The sequence below is a fragment of the Lagenorhynchus albirostris genome, chromosome 7 (assembly GCF_949774975.1).
Source record: "Lagenorhynchus albirostris chromosome 7, mLagAlb1.1, whole genome shotgun sequence".
Taxonomy (NCBI): Eukaryota; Metazoa; Chordata; class Mammalia; order Artiodactyla; family Delphinidae; genus Lagenorhynchus; species Lagenorhynchus albirostris.
The window spans coordinates 30,913,631-30,934,294 of NC_083101.1; the positions used below are offsets into that span (position 1 = coordinate 30,913,631).

General features: G+C 41.7%; 1 protein-coding gene across 3 annotated transcripts in view; it reads right to left on the bottom strand.

The window, feature by feature from the left end:
• Positions 1–1,591: 1,591 nt before the first annotated feature.
• The window catches only part of PLPPR1 (phospholipid phosphatase related 1), a 269,965-nt gene continuing 250,892 nt past the window's right edge, over positions 1,592–20,664 (bottom strand). For 2 of the 3 annotated variants that reach the window (XM_060153373.1, XM_060153374.1), the window contains exons 5-8: positions 15,106–15,356; positions 11,550–11,726; positions 7,496–7,627; positions 1,592–2,643 (exon numbers count right to left, since the gene is read on the bottom strand). In XM_060153373.1, coding sequence (XP_060009356.1) covers positions 2,611–2,643; positions 7,496–7,627; positions 11,550–11,726; positions 15,106–15,356 — 593 coding nt within the window. In that variant the 3' untranslated portion in view covers positions 1,592–2,610. The remainder of the gene's footprint in view (positions 2,644–7,495; positions 7,628–11,549; positions 11,727–15,105; positions 15,357–20,664) is intronic. The other variant, XM_060153375.1, reaches the window with a different exon arrangement.

Below are 20,664 nucleotides of genomic sequence, written 5' to 3' on the forward strand. Positions count from 1 at the left end.
GTCTCATGAGGTTGCTTATGTCCACACACTATATCAGCCTTTCTTTTGTTTCTTCCTGCTTCCCTCTCACGGTGAGTCAGACTTCTCAGGCTCCTCTGGGCTTTCTTTAAAAAGAGGAAGAAAAGCTCATTGCAGAGTTCATCCTGAGGTGATAGTGACCACTCCTCCTACTTACACAGAGGGCTTTGTCCTGGGTAAAAGGCCCATGTGGGGGGTCTCTAGCCTTATGAAATGAATCTCAAATGGCAGGCTTCCAAGATCAATGTGAAGCCAGTGAAATGACTTGGGGCTAAATCAGGGGTAACACTAAGGTTGCCTTGTCATAATGGGAGGAATCAGACTGGCTCCGTGATCCCAGGGATGTGAGCCCAGAGATGGTCCTTAGTTCCAAGTGCCCCAGTGTCATGTCCTGTGGAGCATCCCTCACTGAAGTCATCAATAACATATCAAGGCCAGGAAACTGGAGTCTGTGGCCAGAGATCTCAGAACACTTCTAATTGGTTCTTCCAGATCGAAACCAGAGAAAGGAGGAGAAGGGTAAGCCTCACTTGGTCAACTTACGTTCTTGGAAATGCCATATCTGGTAGTCAGATATTTAGATGGTCTCCCATTGTGATAAGAGATGGGCAATGTAAAATCAATAGAGTCTGCCAGTATTTTTCAGAATGTCTTATGAACAATGAAACTGAGCTCTCATTGCCGTTATTAAATAATTATATATTTAGAAGATGAATCACTCTGAAGTTGGGCAACATTATACTTAGGTAGTTTATACAAGATTGGAAGCCTCAGAGCTTACAAATTATTCCTTCTCATATCTAGAATGCATCTTTCTCATGATGTGCTTTGGTCAGCTACACCATCTAATTATACTCTAATACCTAAGTAGGTAGATGACATTGAAAAACCTCTGAAAAGATGTGGACTTGGTTTGCAGACATTTTGGTGTAGTGGAAAGAATGGAATTTGGAGTTGGGCAGACCTGGATTCTAATATCAATGCTGACGCGTATAGCACCGCCTTGGGGTCATCACAGCTTCTCTGGGTTCCTTGTTTTGAACAACCAGATTATGGTTGTGACGTAGCATCGGGGATGAGTAGGGCTTTCAACACTTTCCTTTCTTGCCCACTTTCCCAACTTTTAGTCAGACTTCACTCAAAAGATGTGTGTGAGTGTATATACATGTAAGTGCAAATAAGTTTAGGCCTGAATGAGATGGGGGATGAGTTTTAGCTGAGGTAACTTTTCCTAAAAATGATTCTGACTTTTTACTGACACCTTAGGAGTATCTATGGGCAAGCTGAAGACAAAGGTGGCTTGCTAGGCATCCAGAATGTGCCTCCGAGTGTCTTAATTTCAAGAATTCTTTTGTCTAAACACACACTCCTTCATGAAAGGACATATCAGTCATGCCTCTATTAGGATTGATCCCATAGGCCTGGAACTGAGGAGGATAAACACTTATTGAGGTCACGTCATTGTGACTCTTCAAATACCTTTGCCCAGTGGATGAAGTTTCAAACAAAGGACACGAGCCAAGATACATTTTGTGATAACTTTTTTCTTTAGAAAAAAAACATGTACAAAAAAAGCTAAGAAGAACCAACGTGGAAGGGTCGAGAAAACATTCTGATAGATACAGACAAGGGAGCTCCCGCTCTCAAGGAAGTTACACATTAGTTATTACCATGCTAGAAAAATGTGATGCAGTTAAAATTCTAGAACAATTAAAAGCCACAAAGTCAAGCTGTTGCTCTGGGGCTCTAGGTTGTAGATGCTCTGATACCCTTTCTGCAAAATAATACTGTGCAAACTGTAAAATATTCATTTTCATATAAAGTCCATACAATATGATCTACAAAACTGAGTTGACAGGGGACGCTGGTACCGGCAGTTTCTTGGGAAAGAAGGCTGCAGTGTCACCTGCCAGCCCAAAGACATAATTGCAAAAAGATCTTGAATTTCTTAACCAGGAGAGGCCATTACCTAAGAATCATACCCAACATTCCTCAAATCCAGGATTTCCTGCCATTGTTTATGTAACTTAGGTGATTTTATTAATATGTTACTTTAACTTAGAATGCAATCACATGTTAAGGAATCAGAAAAAGTTCTTTTTCAAAGCAATACTTCTTTCTACACAATTGATTTTGCGATTTATCATAAACCAACATTGTCTTCCCTGCAACTCAGAAGTTTTTTTTATTTTTAAATTCAAAAATTCTGGAGGAGGCAGCAACTGTGATAATAAAAGATTAAAGTGAATTATTTCATTTCAGTGTCTATAAAACTGAGAAAAGAAGGTTTGTGTACAAATATCACAAAACAACATCAACCATTGAATAAATGTGGTTCTTCAATGCACACCTGAAGAAGAAAATTTTTTTAAAATTCTGGCATAAATATATTAAAGCTGACTAAAAAAAAAGAAAAAATCAGGGCAAGCTACATCACTTCCTCATACAAAAAATGTACAAAACATTAGCCTCTAACTAGATAAACATAATACTTGTCTTCACAGTTTGACATCAAGTAACTGTGTGCCTTGAAGTATCGAATTGGAGGGTGATTTAAAAAAAAAAAAAGCAGCTTGTGACACGTCAGCCGTTTCAGGTAACTTCGGTCATAGAGGCAGAGTGATTCTGCGAACACAAGCAGACAAAACCTTAGTTGACTCATGCACACATTCTCCCCAGAATATCCTCTTGCTTTTCTGTCTCAAGTTCATTCTGCTCCCGCTCCCTGACATGCTCTTCCCAGGACCCTCGAATTGTTACCTCTTCTATTAAAACTTCCCTGATTTTCAACCCAAATAAGACCATGTCTTATATCATTCTTAACTATATTCTATGAAACATTTGAAGATCTAAAAGTAACTTTAGCTTCATCCCACATCTTTTTTTAACATTGTGGCTTTAATTTTGAACAGTTCTAATCTTTGAAAAATTTCTATATGATATATTCCGAGTCATGAGTTCCAGAGCAATGAGTTTAATATTTTCGGATGCACAGGGGTTTTTGGTTTAAGGTATCTTTGAATTTCCAGAGAATGTGATCTAGATGCTTTTGAAGTTTCTTGATTTGCTTTATAGCCTTGCATGTGGTCTATTTTAAATGTTTTGTGTGTTTTGAGAAGGATTATATATGTGCCTTAGATCAACTTTATTAATCATCTGTCTTTTATTATATTTCATTTGCTTATTACTGAGAGAAGTGTTAAAATCTATGATTGCAGCTTCGTCCACTTTTCCTTGTAGTTCCATTAATTTTTGTTTATGTGGTTTGTTCATAATAACCCTTATCTCTTTGGTTTTATATAACTTATATATAATCCCACCTTTTTTCAGGCCCAAGTCTTTCTCTTTTGTTTGAACTTAAAACTTCCAGTCCATGGGATTGGTAAATACCTTAAGAAATGGTGGCTTTAGATCTAATTCATTATGGGTTTCCAGATTCCTGTTTGTTTTTAGGACACTAGAGATGTATATTCTTGAGAGTTCAACTATGAATTTTAGAAACTGAATATTCCATATTTTTCAAGGTACTTTTGTCTCCTATATTTGTGAAAATTGAGGTTTTTATATTTCTTGCCATAATGTGAAAAATTTGTTTTTACTTTTATAATATGCTTTCTTTTTTAAACTTTTGGTCAATAATTTGGTCATTTATATGTTTATAAGAGTCCATTTAAAAGTGGGTGGTAAAGATAAAGTAGTTTAACAGCCTAAGATAACTAACTGGGTGACTTCGGGCAGATTTCTTTAACTCTCCGAGTCTTTTCTTTTTTCTATTTATAATTTGAAGTCTATAATATCACTAGTTCTAAATCAAGGGGTGGCGAGCATTAGAATTCCTCTGGGACTATTTTCTTATATGGCTTTGCACCCCAGAATGGCTGAATCAGAATCTTCTGGAATAAGGTCATAGGCATCTGAGTCTTGAGATAGATTGGATCCTTCTTTTTTGTTAAAGAAAAAATATCATCTCCCCCCTATATCGCCCCGCCCCCATCAGGAGACACGGGAGACTTTATACCACACACAGTGAGTTAACACACTGGCTCATCTCTCATTTCTCTGTTAATATAAACTGTGTTCAACAAAGACACAGTTGCTCAACGCTAAGCTTGATTACGCAGGTGAAAGTGGGTATGAGGCCACAGGACGAGGATAGCTCGGAGCTGGTCTCTCTAGGACACAACAGCTCTGTTGCATCACAAAATAATGCTTTGGAAACTCGACCATTTTTGTTCCGTTTGGATTCTGTAATTTTTTACTTTCTGGTTTCTCTTTAGTTTGGGGAAAGATTTTAGAAAATGTACCGTCTCAACTACAGAAGGCAAATACTCAAATTTGAGTTGGTCTTTTGGAGAGGAGGAAAGAACACTGCAGCTCTGGGGCTCCGTGTGGCAAAGGGGAAAGGATGTCTCTGGAAGAAGGGAAGGGAGGGTGAGGGTGTTCCCTCCCCAGCTAGACAGTCTTCTCCTTAAGGCGCTCTAAACAGCTGGATGGACTTCACATGTGAGAATGTGTGCTTTAAAGACAGGTTCATATCTTCTCTCAGATCCCCCTCCCGGGAAGATGGTTCTATCCCAGAAATTACAAAGGAGCAGCTTCTAGTAGAAGCCATGGCTGCTGCTGTTGCACAGGAAGCCCTCGCCCACAGGGGAAAACACAGGGCATATTTATTTTGGAAGAGGTGTAGCTCAGTGTAAACTCTGCCAGCCCTGTGCAGCTCAGCTCACACACACTGTCCCCTAGAGCGTGTTTCCATATTCAATGCTGAGAGTTGTAGATTTCAAAATGGAATTTTCCTTAAATGTCACGCCGTGTGGTGTACAAGAGCAAGCAGGGTCTTTTTTTTTTTTTTTTTAGGGCCTTTAGAATTAGATGGGCCTGGGTCTTAATCTTGACTGGGTGACCTTCAGCATGTTAGTTAAACTCTTTTTGCCTTACTTCATCTAAAAAGTCGAATGATAATGCAAATTGCAGGATTATTGTAAGGACTGAATGTGAGGGCTTGTAATAAATGCTCATTTTCTCTTCTTGACCCACAAATAAAGGGTATATCCTCCTAACTACCCATGTGGAAAGCAGATGCTTCGTTACTTGAATATTGTACAACTAGTAATGGAAGGCATCACTTAAGAGGCAATACTTTCCATCCGGCTTCCTGTAGCTTTATTTTGACTAGCCTGCAGAAGTCCTGTTCATCATTACTCATAAACTTCTATTTACCATGGAGTTTCAGATATTGACTAGAGCCCAGTTTTAGGTTCTCAGTTTTGACTAGAGGGTCTAGTTCAGGTTTTGGTTCTGGCTTGCATCTGTCCATCTATCACATATTTATTTCACCCCTAGTGAATGCCAGGAAATATAGAGGGTAAGAAAGACCTGGTTCATATACTTAATCTCTCAGTCCTTGTGGGAGGCAGATATGAGGGGATTACTGACATTAATTGTAAGGGGCAGTCACACCTGGGGCCCTGGGGTCTCTTTGACCCAAGCCTGGTATTCACAAAAGGCCTCAAATTGTGCCCAGATGAGGGGATATACATGGAAATAAACATACATGGACAGATTTGAAAAGTTCAACTACTGCCTGTAGTGAATAATAAACTAATGCATATTTTTAAAGAATTTTTAAAATCTATATTGCGAATAGCAGGTTTTGAAATCAGGTTGGCACCTCATTTTTCAATGTAAGTAGAATCCCCCAAAACATGGCCTGGATGTCTCTTGGCCTGGTCAACTACTACTGGTCCTGAGGGAGAAGAGAGAAGTCTGGAGAAGGCTTCAGACAGAAGGTGATGCTTGAGCAGTGCTGGGTAAAAGGATGGGGCAGAAACAGGGTGCTCTTTGACCAGGACATTCAGGGTAAAGTCGACAGCATTTACAAGGACAGACTGATATGTTTGTGGGACTTGGCAAACATCTCAGCTTGCTTTTCGAATTCACCTTTGTCATTAGTTGCTTCATCTCAAAAAATAGAGGGAACCACTCTGACCTCACCAGGTACAAGAACATAATCAGGGAAGAAAAACTAGGGAGAGTCTGTTTCACCATTTCATTACAAGGTTTTGTTATTTAGCTAATTCGTCATTCAACCTGCATTAACTGGCTATATATAAATAAATCAGTAGTAAAATTTTCACTATGTTATTTCTAATTGGACCAAGTCAAAATTTTCACCTTAATACAGGTGAAGGGAAAACGAACAAAATACTTGGCACTGGGTTTAATGGAGAGCCCTAAATATTTTTCCCAAGGTGGAAATAGCTTTTTTTTTTCTGGTTCATTAATAAAATTAGACTTCATTAAATGTGAAAAGAAGTAGGATAGTTTCTCAGATGTCTGACAGTTACTCTTTAAATAGTGAAATATTTTATACTATATTGATAGGAAGTACATGATAATTCCAGTGGGAGGAGATTTGCTTCTCTTGCACTCTGTAAAAATGATTTAGTAAGGAAATGCCAAATACAACAAGATTTCGAGATAGACTATTACAGAAAATAAACACTTTAGCAGGACTCAGCTACATGAAAAACGTGTCATGATATAAAAACCCTGTTTTATTATTAGTTATCCCCATTCTGTCTGCTTAAAGAGCTACTCACCCCAGTTTTCCCACTTGCTGGCTATGTGGCTTGGGGAAGAAATTTACTGTTGCTATTTTCATATTCCTCTCAATCAAATGGGAATTATACTACTGATTCAGTAAGTTTTTGTTCAAATAAAAATATATTTGTAAAGCACCTAGCAACTGTCTCAGGCAAAAGTCAGTGCTTTATACCATGTTTCAGGGCTCATTTCAGGTGGCAAGTCTTCTCCGTGGCTTTCCCTGCCTTAGAATAAATTTCTTCTTCATCTGTGTTCACAAAGTGCTTCGTGTATCTGATTCAGCATGCCATGTTATGATTACTGATTTATATACACCTTTCCTGATCATCTGTGAGTTCCTCGAGCACAGGACTATGTGGCTAGTTATTCATCTCTGGCATGAAGCAAGGTCCTGGTGTAAATAAGTGATCAGTTAGTACTGTTGCATTGAATTTTTGATGGTCATCAAAACAGATCCAAAAGGATACTTAGTTACCTTTCTTAATGTGCTGCCAGCTTACATCTATCACTGGATGTAACAAAGCATTTCTTTCCAAATGTTGTCCTAGTTACCAAATCAAATTGGCCTCCTACAAGGGTTGGTGTAAATTTCACAAGTGTGTTACTACATTGGAGGTCAAGGTATCCTGAAGCAGTTGGGGTTTAAGTTAGACATGACTAAGAACTTCCTGAGGAAGGGCCAAGCCCTGGAAGGAATACAGGATTAATTGAGGGAAGCTGTGAAGTTCTTGAGGGCCTTTATGTCAGATTTTTATTGTTGCTGGGTGGATTCAGTTATGTCCTGTTTGCAGTAGAGAAATGGATTAGTTGACCTCCAAGATAACAGGCCTGGAGCCTCCGGGTTTGGTTTTCTAAAACCACTTTACTGTACCTGTGCACTTAAGGTTTCCAGAGGGCTTTCTATCCTTGGGAAAGCCATTAGGGGTACTCCACGGGGGTCCTCGGGTTTGGGTTTGGAAGGAGATCCTTGTGTTCCTTTAAAGTTATGGACCACACACATTCCCTGCAGGATGAGGGGAAAAAAGATTGGGGTCAGACTGCGGCCGTCAATGCCTGGCCATCTCTGCGGGTGGCAGGCCTTCTCCCTTAGAATGTCGTTGCATAGTGACTTGTGAGCCAGTGGGTAGGGACCATGGAAAGACCTGGGGCATGGTTCAGGCTGCCTGCTGCTGAGCACATTCTAGGTGCTGAGGAAGCATCTGTTTGATCACCAGATGGCCAGGGATGCTCAGTCTACCCCCACTGAGCTTGTTTCCTCACCTGTAAAAATGGGAATAATACCTACCTCATAGATTTACAACAATTAAAAGACATGATGAATGTAAAGCACCTCATGATAACAGCTAACATTTACTGAGGGCCACTTATGTGTCTGGTACTGTCCTGAGGGTTTACCTTACTTCATCTAATCCGCTCAGCAATCTTATAAGGGAGGTACTATTATCCTCTCCAACTTAGATAAGGAGGCACAGAGAATTTAGGTAACTTGCCCAAGGTTACACAGATTTAAACTCCATAGCCTCTAAATCACACCACCGCTATAGGATTTTGCCTCTTAACAAGTGCCAAACATACAGCAAAAATGCAACGTTAGCTAGTCTTTAACTCTTACCTAAGATGATTACCCTTAAGTTACTTAGCAAATATTCACATCATTTATTAGTGGCACTTTTATTGCTTCCATTAAAACTCCCTCTCTAAATTGCTACCCACTTGTCTTTATTTCCTACTGAGGCCGCTTCATAACTAAGTCTGTTTTAACCATCTTTTGTCTCTTTCCATACTCTCTTCCATTGTTCTGCATCGTTTTTTCTATATCCAGTGCCTCTGAATCTTTCCTGTAGCTCCTCAAACCCCACAGAACGTTCACATGAATATTCTCTACCTGGCTCTCCTCTACCTTACTCTCCAGCTCTGCTTAAACTTCCCCCATTCAGGAAATGGGAGAAGTGGAGGGTGTAGGAGCTCTGGGGTTGGAGAGAGCAGGTCAGATTCCTGGCTTACTGGCTGGGTGGCCATTGGGCAAGTTACTTATCTGCGAGCCTCACTTTCCTCTTTTATAAAATGAAGATAAGAATACTGTTAGGGCAAGATAAACAAAACAAACACAGAACCGGTTGGTGGTTACCAGAGGGGAAGGGGGGCGGGGGGAGGGCAAAATAGGTTAAGGGGGTCAATTCTATGGTGGCAGATGAAAAGTAGACTTTTGGGGGTGAGCATCTGTATACAGACGTCAAATTATAATGTACACATGAAACATACATTATAAACCAAAGTTACCTCAGTAAAAAACATTGTAAGGGTTGTCCTGGGAGCACATGATTTGGTGTATATAAAGTGTAGGGCATGTAGTAATTGTTCAACTAACTTCCTTCCCCTTTCCCCCACTTTCATCTTCATAAGAAACACAAAACCATAATGAACACAGGCCACAAATATGCTCCTGTTCAGACTCCCCTTTTTCGGCCTCCTCCAAGTCTCTGCTTTGGAATGCTTCTGTTCTCTTCTACAAGGTCCGCTTCTCCCATTTCCCAGCTTGGCGAGTGTATATGTGAGGTGTGTACATGCAGATACAGTGGCGGACAGTGTGGCCTGCCTCCTAACAGACCCGTTCAACAGCAGGTATGGGTCTTACATAAAGATCATTTGTGGAAAACAAATTCTGACATTCATCATCAATTGGGAAGGCAATACAAGACTTAACAGTAACCAAGTGGTAGGAAAGAGGGCTGCAAGTTACTGAGAGAACACAAGTTTAACGTTAAAGCAGAATTTGTGTATGGGGCCTCGGCAAACACAAAGTTTTTGGATTTCATCCCATAAAGACCCCATGAAATTGCTTGGAACAGTCAGTATCGCTTTTTCTCTTTAGCTGGGGTTGAGCTGGATCCAGGACTGATGGGGACAGCAAAAGTGTTTCTTTGGAGTTCAAGCCTTCACTTATGTACTATTGATCTCTGTTTGTAAAATCCTCTCTTCTCTTGAAGTCACCTGTATTCTCTCCCCCTTTTAAAAATCACCCTCAGGGAAATATCTTCTGAGAGTTCAACATCTCAGGATCATCTCAGCACCACTTTTCCTGCTGCTTCACCCAGAGAATTTGCATTTAAGTCCCTCATCTTTTACTTTAGAAAGAAAGACTGGATCCATTAAAAGTAATTTTGAATTCAAATGGAGCTTGCCAGTTAATGTTCTGAGTGAATGCGAGCATTTTCTGTGTGTATCTGAGCAGGTAAAAATATTGAGAAACTCTGAGCTAGAGGTTGGGAGAGGCATATGTGCATTTTGTATGTTGGGGAGGACATACATACAGAATCCCTGTATGGAAGGGGTAGGACAAGGAGCAGTTAGGTCATAGGCCTGTGAAATCTATCTGCGTGTGATGTTAGTCTTAACAGGTGCCTTGGACCAGAAAGGACAGAAGGGGAGGAAGGACATCCAGGCTGTGATGGCTTCTGTCTCCTAGGGGAGGCCTGCTGAATGTTATTAGGAGATTGATTTCATGCACAACATCTGCAGGCCTAGTGATTTACTGTAAATCCTTCTGCGTGTATTTTATTTTATTTTATAAATTTATTTTATTTATTTTTGGCTGCATTGGGTCTCCATTGCTGTGCACAGGCTTTCTCTACTTGCAGTGAGTGGGGGGCTACTCTTCATTGCGGTGCGGGGCTTCTCATCGTGGTGGCTTCTCTTGTTGCGGAGCACGGGCTCTAGACATGTGGGCTCAGTAGTTGTGGCATGCGGGCTCAGTAGTTGTGGCTCCTGGGCTCTAGAGCACAGGCTCAGTAGTTGTGGCATGCAGGCTCAGTAGTTGTGGCTCGTGGGCTCTAGAGCACAGGCTCAGTAGTTGTGGCACACGGGCTTAGTTGCCCCACAGCATGTGGGATCTTCCCGGACCAGGGCTCGAACCCGTGTCCCTTACATAGGCAGGCAGATTCTTAAACACTGCGCCACCAGGGAAATCCCTTCTGGGTATATTTTAAATCCTTGAAGATAATTTTTATAACTGAACCTCTATGGTATGCCCATGCAATGGAATACTACACAGCAAGAAAAAGGAATTACTGATAACATGCTTACAACATGGATAAATCTCAAAATAATTATGCTGGGTAAAGGATGCCAGGATAAAAAATACATACTGTATGATTCCATTAATATTAAATCTTAGGGTAATCTAATACAGAAGATCAGTGGTTGCTTAGGAATGAAGGGAAAGGAAGGGTGGGAGAGAAGGATGTATCTGTAGGTCAAAACTGGTCAAATTATACACTTTCTATGCCATTTATTGTATGCCTATCATACCTCAAATCTGTAAAAATTTAAAAAAGCAATATAAGTTAGCCAGAACCCTTCTCCAGGAAGTATTATGTCGTTGAGAGGCCACTTACGGTGGAAATAAGATACCTAAGAGGCACGTTCAGATAAGAGTTCCCCTAAAAAGTCTGGGTGTGGTTAGCTGAGGGTTTTCATATCTCTGAGTGGGATATGCAAGTCTGGGCCAGAGTGGAGTTTCTTGAAATGCTGGAGAAGGAGCTGCCTGCTTGCGTCAATATTTCGTTCTCTGTTCTTCCCCCAAACAACACTTAGCTTATGCTCCCAGTACGTTCTGAACAAGTATTTAGAGAATCATGGTTTGAAGGTATGCTATATTGCTTCTGCCCAGCCCCAAGGCCAGGGTTGAAGCAAGTGGAGCAAGCCGTCCTTCCTGAAGCCATCCTACTCCTGACCCACAGGGGGAATATGCAGTCATATTTCTGAAAGAAAGGGCACAGGATACTCGGCGAGCAACTGCAACTCACAAGGTTGGGGCCAGAGGACCTTGGACTTAGACTGGAGTCTGGGGAGCCTGACTTGCCAGGATCCTGGGCAGCCTTTCAGAGGGCACCAGCGGGGAAAAAAGTAGAGGGAAGCTGACCTACCAGAAACAGGGCTACAGCAGTGCCCAGGATGAAGCCCGCGATCACATCGGAGCAGTGGTTCCGATACTCGGAGACCCGGTTGAGGCCCATCAGGAAGGCTGTGCAGAGGGTCCCGAGGCACAGCACCGGCTTGGCCAGTCGACTGCTTTTCGTCTTGATTGTGCTTGTGATGTACATCTAGGTTAGGACAGAGACCAGGGAGTGACTGGCAGCCTCTGCATACGGTGTATATACACACATGCACGGACATACACCACACACAAACGGGCCTGCACCAAAGCAAGAACGATGAATGAATGTACATGGGTCTCGGTGCTTTGTATTCTGGTGGGCATGGGAACAGAAATTACAGTGACATGAATGACTGCATAATAATCAGGTTCAGAGCATGCAGTTTTTATGCAACAAACTAAAGAATCACTTGGGGTATTAGGAAACCCAGATAAGAATCTCAGATGCCAAATAAATCTCCTATGAGAATTAATTTTATGGAGAAGACCAGGTAGGTGAGTGGCAATACATTTCACTTTTTGTGTCCCCCATAATCTTCACACTTGAAAGATTCTTCACACTTTCAATGAATATAAAAGCATTAGTTAATTGACTGAATTAGAACTTCCAAACCAGTGTGTCACACAAATACGTTTCAGTTGTGCTGGGAAGTTGATTCTCACAATCCTTGTGATAGCTTGATCAGCACCATCCATTCATTTACTCCAGCATGTTTTAAAATAAAAATTTCTATGTGGGTCACGACATATAAAAAGTTGGGAAGTCCTGATGTAAGTAAAGGATGATGCAACTTATGACATGTGAGTTGTAGGTTGTTCTTATTCCATTGTGAGGAGCTGGGTAAGACTCCTAAGTATTTCATAGGCTCAGTTACCAAATGTGTCCCTTGTGGCTTAGAGTTAGGAAGATGTGCCTCTTTCAAACAAGTAAATACTTTGTTACACAACCTTTGGTGGTGGTTACAAGAAACCACTAGAGGGCGTAATTGATCTATCATCGCTTCTTAACAAGTGTGCTAAATGAGTTTGCAACCCAGAAAACTAGTATGCCAATACTTAAATTACAATCTATGGTGTGCTTGTATGGCCTGAGCACATGTAAGTTCACACAGATGCATTTTAAAGTAGTATAGTGGAAACTTAATTTCCTAGAATGATCCTTCAGTGCTGGTGTGAATACAGGAAGATGGGATTTTCTTTGTTACATGTAATAGATACCCTATAAAACTGTGGTTAGATCAGAGTTACATAAATTAGAGCATATCATTACACCATTCTGAGGCTGTGTAGGAAATGTCACTTAACATCTATACTAGATATATTTAAATTTAGTTTTTTATGCTTCTATATTGTTTTTTAATTAAAGCCTTTATAAATCTTTCCTATAAGATTACAAACTTTTTTTTTTTTTTTTTTTTTTTTTTTTGCGGTACGCGGGCCTCTCACTGTTGTGGCCTCTCCCATTGCGGAGCACAGGCTCCGGACGCGCAGGCTCAGCGGCCATGGCTCACGGGCCCAGCCGCTCCGCGGCATGTGGGATCTTCCCGGACCGGGGCACAAACCCACGTCCCCTGCATCGGCAGGCGGACTCTCAACCACTGCACCACCAGGGAAGCCCAAGAATACAAACTATTAATAACATGGGCCTGTGGTTAGTTAGTATTCTTCACAGCATTAACTAGTACTTAGGAAATCCTTGTTGAGTAATTTCTGAAAGCACACATAATAGGGGCTCGGAAAAATGTTTACACAATTGGAATCTTGTATCAGGGTTTCTGATTATAGTCTGTCTGTGGAGCATGATTTGAATTGGATTATATCTGAATCCTTGAAAACGTGCTATATAAGCATCTATTCTGGGTAAGATGACTTCTTTCTTCCCAAGAGAAATTTATATCTCACTTGACAAGACAGTATTTTTTGATGAGTAACAGATTTATTTTTATAATGGTGTTGTAAAAATTGATTTCATACAACAATGACTTGAGTTTGATAAAAATACAGAAAAAGGTGCAAGAGTACATTGCTTCATATGACTTAGGTCCTAGATAATCTAAGATACAAAGCGATTATTTTGAAAACTGGAAACTATGCCAAATGCCTGAAAAGACTTTGTTTAAAAAATACCTGGTGTAGATTTTTTTGGGGGTGGGCAGTAAAGCCAAGAAATCTCACTGAGCTAAACTGGTCTGTTTGTAAATCAGACTTCTGTATTATTTATGTTCATGTTTCCTTAATACGGGGGTAGCTGAAATCACTTTTGATATGTATTCATTAAAGAGTAGATCTAAAAGAAATAATTAGACTTATTTTGGAAAATTGATCCTACAGATGTTATCCTATAAATTGGACAAAAAAGCGCCATTGTTTTAAAGAGAATATTCAGCAATTTCTTTCAAACTCTACTAAGTGGACCAGACCTGTAGTCAGTCACCTTTACTCCACCCTGAATGTATGTATTTGGGGCAATGGCATGGACACACTTCCATCAGAAGCAGACTCAGGGAGTGCAGTGACTGTCGTTGAATAAGAGGGGACATGCTCCCTGGGGGTGGGGCGAGGGCACACCCAGAGTCTCTGGGAAGACTGTAGTTTGAAAAGGGGTCTTTCCTCTGCCTCCTCCTACCTCACCTTTCACTGAGAATCACTAGACTAGTCACACCCTGAATATAAAATAAGTTGAAGGAAAAGGGGTGTTTTCAGCAATAGTCACTCATCCACAGGTAAATACACATGATATCCAGGAGTGGAACCTTTGCACTGATCCCTCTACTTCTGTACGCTTGGTTCTAAGGAAACAGAGGTCAGAAAACGGTGAAATGAAGTCATTTCCAAAGTGGATGCAATTAAAGAGCAGGAAAAAAAGATGGACACCATCATTTCTTTTATTTTAAGATGTGAGACACATTTTGGGCTTTCTCTGTGATGAGAGCAAAAAGTTTAGAATATTATACCCCAGTGGGGGCAGTCAAAACTTGTGTGACCCAGGGAACAGTGAGAAGTAAACTTGTGGGTGTTCGGGGTCTTTTAGGATCACCCCTCTGTCCTGGCAAAGTGATGAAGAGTATTAGGAGGAGCAGAGGAAAGCCATGTCTTTATCCGGGTTTGCCGCACTGCCCGGGCAGGCGTTCACACGAGGCACACACCTGCAAATTTGTAGACAAGTGTGAGAAATGTGTGCTGTTCTAGAAAGAACCAAAGCTTTGGCAAAGAGTGCAGTTCTGGCCAGTGAAAGAACCCCATACCCAGTGCCAGGAGCCTGGGCCTCTGCTCTGACTCTGTGTTCTTAGCTATTCTCTGGGCCTCAGTCTCTGCATCTGTAAAATGGGAGGATGTGACTAAGTGATTATCAACAGTCTTGCCAGAATTAACATCCTCTGGCAGGTCTTAACTTGGGATGTTGAGGGTGGGGGCAACAGCATGATATAATAAAGGAGAAACATATTGTAACATGACTTTAAAAGTAACCAGAAGTAATGAAAGAATGGGGGGGAGGGTGGCGGAGAGACCCATCACAGCCACAACTCCACGTGGGTCATACTCACCGTGGCGTATAAGGCGGAGTAAATGCTCAGAGCAGCATGTTTGGAGGGAAAGGACCTCCTAGCCTTCTCTATCACTTCCAGGTCCCCAGTACAGATGTTCCCGTTGTTGATGAACTGGTGGTGCGCCCGGCAGTCTGCGCTGGTGTAGTTGGGCTTGCACACTGTCAGGAAGTACGGCGTCAGGTGCCCCGTGACCACTTGTCCAGCGTTTACAAAAATGTCAGTAGCAAAAAGCCCAAAAGCAAATACCCCTATGAGGAGATTTAAAATAATTAGGAAAGGTGACATACCCCATCGATTAGTTTTGTCCCTGAGAGAAAAACAGCGGTGAGAGTCCATGACAACCTATCAGAAAGGTCCTCCCCAGAGTCAAATTGTCCCCTCACCTTTATCTTTCCAGGGACTGGTGCCTGCTTCCCAAACCACTGTTTCTTCCAAATTGGTGCAGTCACGCTGCTGTTAGCATTTCATTATTTTGTATAAGTAAATTAGAAGCAGCGTGTGCTAACGGAAAGAATTTGAATTTTGGAGTCATGTAGAGCTGGGCTCCAGACCCACCTTTGGTGACTCGTTCACAGTGTAAGTGTTGACCTTCTCTGAATCTTGGTACCCTTATCACAAAGTGGTTGGGGGGAGTGATACCTCAGAAAGGAGTTGGAAAGATGAAATAAAATATGTGCAAAACACCCGCTGCGTGCCTGGCATTAAGTAGTTACTCAACATTAGTTCTCTTTCCGTCTATAGAAAATATCTTCCCCCTGGTCCTGTTGGAAATGCAGATACTCCTTGGAGGGAGTTATCATGGCAGGTGAGAGAATGAGGTTGTTAGAGAGTCGTCCCTAAAAGAGAGAAAAAGATCACTCTAGAAACCTTGATTGAATTGGATGTTTCATTGGATGTTGGAAACAGAAAACGAGGAGGAGGAGTGTTAAAGATGAATGTTGTTGACTGTATCAAATTACCACAAACGGAGTGGCTTAAACCAACACAAATGTATTGTTTTACAGTTCTGGAGGTCAGAAGTCCCAAATAGGTTTCACGGGGCTAAAATCAAAGTGTTGGCAGAGCCGTGTTCTTTCTGGAAGCTCCAGAGTAGAATTCATTCCTTGCTTCTTCCAGCTTCTCGCCTTCATTTCTTGACTTGTGGCCCCGCTCTCCCCCTGCCTCCGCAGCAGTCATATCATACGAGCTCTGCTTCCATTGTCACGTTTCTTTCCATGACTCACTCTCTTGCTTCTCTCTTAGAAGGTTACATTGTCTACCCGAATAATCCAGGATAATCTCAAAATCCTTAATCTAATCACACATATAAATTCCTTTTTGTCATGTAAAGTAATATATCCAGTTTCTAGGGGTTAGGACATAGACATGTCGGAGCGAGGAAGGCGTTATTTTACCCACCATGCTGACTTGGCCTGCTTGGCCAAGAACCCCGTGGGTAGGCTATATTTCCTGGATTTTATCTGTTCTCTGGTAAATTCCACAGGAATATAGGATTACCGCCAACAAGCTTGAACATGAATAAGCAGAATTCCCTATAGGAAGTTTCACTGTGGACCTTTCAAAGCCTATACATACATCTATAGATTACCTGTGGACTGTTTTCTGTTAACTATATCAAGAGCAGCTGTGCAGAGCCAAGGTACATACAAGTCATCTGAAGAGATAAAGAAGACTTTTCAAGTGCGACTCAATTATGAGAGAAGTTGGCAAGTGTGAGAGGCAGCGTTAACCCTTGTAAATGTCAAGGATCTGCTATATTTTCAATTAAATTTCTATCCAATTTTGACTTCCATATTCAATGTCTTGAATCTGCAAATTGTGCTGACTTCAGCAGCTAAAAGTCAATCCATTAGAGCAGAAGCAAAGACAAGTTTGGCTGAAACCTTCATCCGGTTTCCATTTTGACCTGTATTGATTGTTATAATTTTCTTTTTTGTGGCTTTGCCAGTATGTGCTTTATCAGAATGAGAACTGGCTCTTTTAATACCTTCAGCCGGCTCACACTCATAGCGTCTGACCTCTGAGAGTAGGCATTCGCTGATCATTCGTGGTAATTTTCACCCACAGGTTCTGGAAGTCTGGTTAGAAATTTTTTTTACATCTTCAAGCAAGATTCTCAAAGACCAGGTCCCTGGCTTTTTCAAGGGGCAGTAAGTCTGTCTAGACATACTTTTCCAGGAAACTAGGGTAACATGTGATTTGAAAAGGGAAAAGTGACAGCATCTTCTTCTGGGATTTTATTTGTCAGAATGCTTCCAATCAGGGCGAATTCTTTCTGAGATAGAGGATTTCTAGGCTCCTTGGATAGGTGTCTGAAGGACCAGGTCCGTGGTCACAGTGAATCTGTGACGGGCAGAATTCCACTTTGCTGCCATGTGGTATTATTGCTGAAAGTTGCTTTCCCCTCTTCTCTTTGCCTCTCCTGGATTTTGTCTGCTTCTCCTGATGGCTTAACAAGCATTTGCTTTCCAAACATTTCATTCTGGTGTATTTGATGTACCTTGAGAAGGGCAGGCCCGGGGAGTCCACTTGCCTGGCATGGGCCATGCCAACAAAGTGTAGTGGAAGCTGCAACGGTGATTCACAGACAATGTCAGATCATACGGGGCTTTTATAAGAAATTCCAGCTATTCCTCTGTTAATCCTGAGCTCCTTGTGTGTATGTTACAAGCCTCAGAAGCCAAACAGAGCTGCTTTTGTCCTCAGAGTCAGGTAGAACACTGTTTATGGTCTCCTGTACTGCAATATATGATTTGAAGGAGATGCTTTTAAAGTGTCTATATATCCTACCTTGGTGGCTAAAATTCTTTAAGTGAGATAATCTTTTTGAAATTTTAACAGATACATTTTTCATTCCTGTAACCCTCCCTAGCTGGTTCTACTTATCTTATGGCTCTGCTCCCAACGGTGTTCCTTGTTTCAGGGGAGCTGATCGCATTTCTGAATGGATTTATAGCAGACACAAAGTCTAAAAGTAAAGCTCTTTTGGCTTGCCAGAGCTATGTGCTTGAGACACGTACTGTTGTTTTTGTTTGGAATTCTGAAAAGACTTGGATGGGAAAACCAAGAGCCATGGTCTATAGGATGACCATTGAGTTTCTAAAATAAACCCTAGAATGGGGAAGATGAGGCTGAGGGTGTCTCCCAAGGAGACAGAACCCTGCCTGGTCTGGCTGTGAAGGAGTGAAGGGACATGCCATGCTATTTGCCTCATGCTGGCTGTCAAACCCCAGGGGCAGGGCAATAGTAACCTCCAGAATGATTTTTGGAAATCAAGTTGAAGCATGTCCTGTGCCTCCCAGGGATGTAGCTCAGGAGCCCTGGACAACTTTTAGAGAAGTTCCACATCCAGCACAGTATCAGAACTACAGGAGCCTGCACTGGCAATGTTGGAGGGAGGATCAAATTGTTTGAGCCCTAGGGTTCTTCCCAAGACCCATACATTCTGGCATGCAATGGGCTAAGCACCTGTGAATTCCCACATCCCTAAGGGGTGAGGGGCATTGGAATGCTGAGAGGACCAGGAGGCTAGAAAAAATGTGGCATTAGGACAGAGACTGGCATCTGTTGATGGTGTTGTCTGCGGTCCCTGTTTTGATGATACAGATCGCTAAGGTAACCTGAGCGTGCCTCTTCTTTGTGGCCTCAAAGGATCTGACACCCATCAGGCAAGTCAAAGGATGAAGAAAGAGGAGATGAAAGTGTTTTTTTTTTTAAAAAACAAGCCCTTTTTCCCCCCTCTGAGAATTTTACCAGGATCCCTCTGATCTCAGACAGGACGTCTTTGGACAAATTAGGATCTTTGATCACTAGTAAATTAGGACACGTAGGTGAAACTCTGTGATCTGCTTCTTGCCAAGGAATCAGTGCAGAGTTCTGTCCTTTTACTCAACCAAGAATGTAGTAGGGGAAAGCAGTGACGTATGCAGGAAATGCGTACGACAAAGATCTTCTCAGCCAAAGGTAACTGGTGTACTGGCAAATGATAATAGGGCTCCTATCAGGATCTCTTTAGGCCTCCCAAACAAAGAACTGGTCAAAATACAGAAGCCAGACTGCTTGTTGCTGAGTCCACACAGGAGGCCTTCATTAGCAAGCCTAGACCCAGGCTGCAGAGTAATAATTAGCAGGGACTGGTGGGGTGAGCAAAGAAAGGAATAAATTCCTTTTAGCCACAAAGAACCTGTGACTTTAGGTGGAGCCTCTGAACTGAAGGCCAATTATTCCATATTAAACTATAAGTGTATAATTTTCCAGTTTAAAATGGCACTTTGCCAATAGCCTCTAATAGAGCACCTCTCAACTGTCCACTAAAAAACAATGGCAGTGAAAAAAGATGGAAACTCATAGTGCCAACCTGAAGGGATAATCAGTGAGGGATTTCTATCTCTCTCTCTCTCTCTCTCTCTCACACACACACACACACACACACACACACACACACACACACACACACACAGTTTTACCTCATGGAAAACCTGAGCTTCTCCTCTGAAGACAAAGATCATGGGAGAAAACCTAGGGAGATTTCCTTTCTCTCCTGTCTGCCCCCTGAATCAGAGATCCAGGATTTAGACTGCTCAGAAAATAGGGATGCTGTCACTCCACTGGATGAGTTCTGCTCTTTGAATTTGCCTGGGACTGTCTCCTCTCCCCCCTTATTCTTCTAAATGTATTTAGAGACACACGGTGGGACAACAACTAGGCAGGAAGTGGCAGGGGCACCGGCGCTGGTGTCTTGCTCCTGAGAGGAACAGACACGCATGCTGGGCGCCATAGCTTTGCATGCACCGCACTGTCATGGCAGTGGCGGTATGAGGAGATGCCAGTTCACTGGAGCTGAGGCACTCCAGTAGGAAGCCTGCTGATTTGGGATTGGACTTAGCCCTGTGCACACCAACCTGCTCTTAAGCTTAAGCTCTGAAGAGTGGGCCAAGAACTTCTGTTGAGGAAAACTGAGTGTGTATAGATCTTGCCCCACTTAAGACTGAAGAGGGAGAAATAATCACACATCACATGGGGTCTTGGGGAAAAAAAATACTCCTGTTTTATTTTTTTACATTGTATGGTCAATTTATATGTAATGTCTAAAGTAGGCAAATCCACAGATAGAAAGTAGAATAGTGGACATCAGGGTCTGGGGAGAAGGGAAAATAGTGACTGCTAATGGGCATCGGAGTTTTTTTGGGGGATGAAGAAATTTTCTGGACTTAAACAGAAGAAAGATCGTTGCTCAACTTTGTGAATGTACTAAAACCCACCAAACGGACCACTTTAAAAGGGTGAATTTTGTGGTATGTGAATTGCAGCTCAGTAAAAATAAAAGAAACGATATGTTTGCATATTTGAGATATAGACTCAAATTCATAACTGCTATATATATAAAGCACTTTTGAGTTTATAAAGTTTTTGTTTTTTATTGAAGTATAGTTGATTTACAATATGTTAGTTCTAGGTTTACAGCAAAGTGATTCAGTTACACATATATACATTTTCAAATTCTTTTCCCTTATAGGTTATTACAAAATATTGAGGCTAGTTCCCTGTGCTCTATAG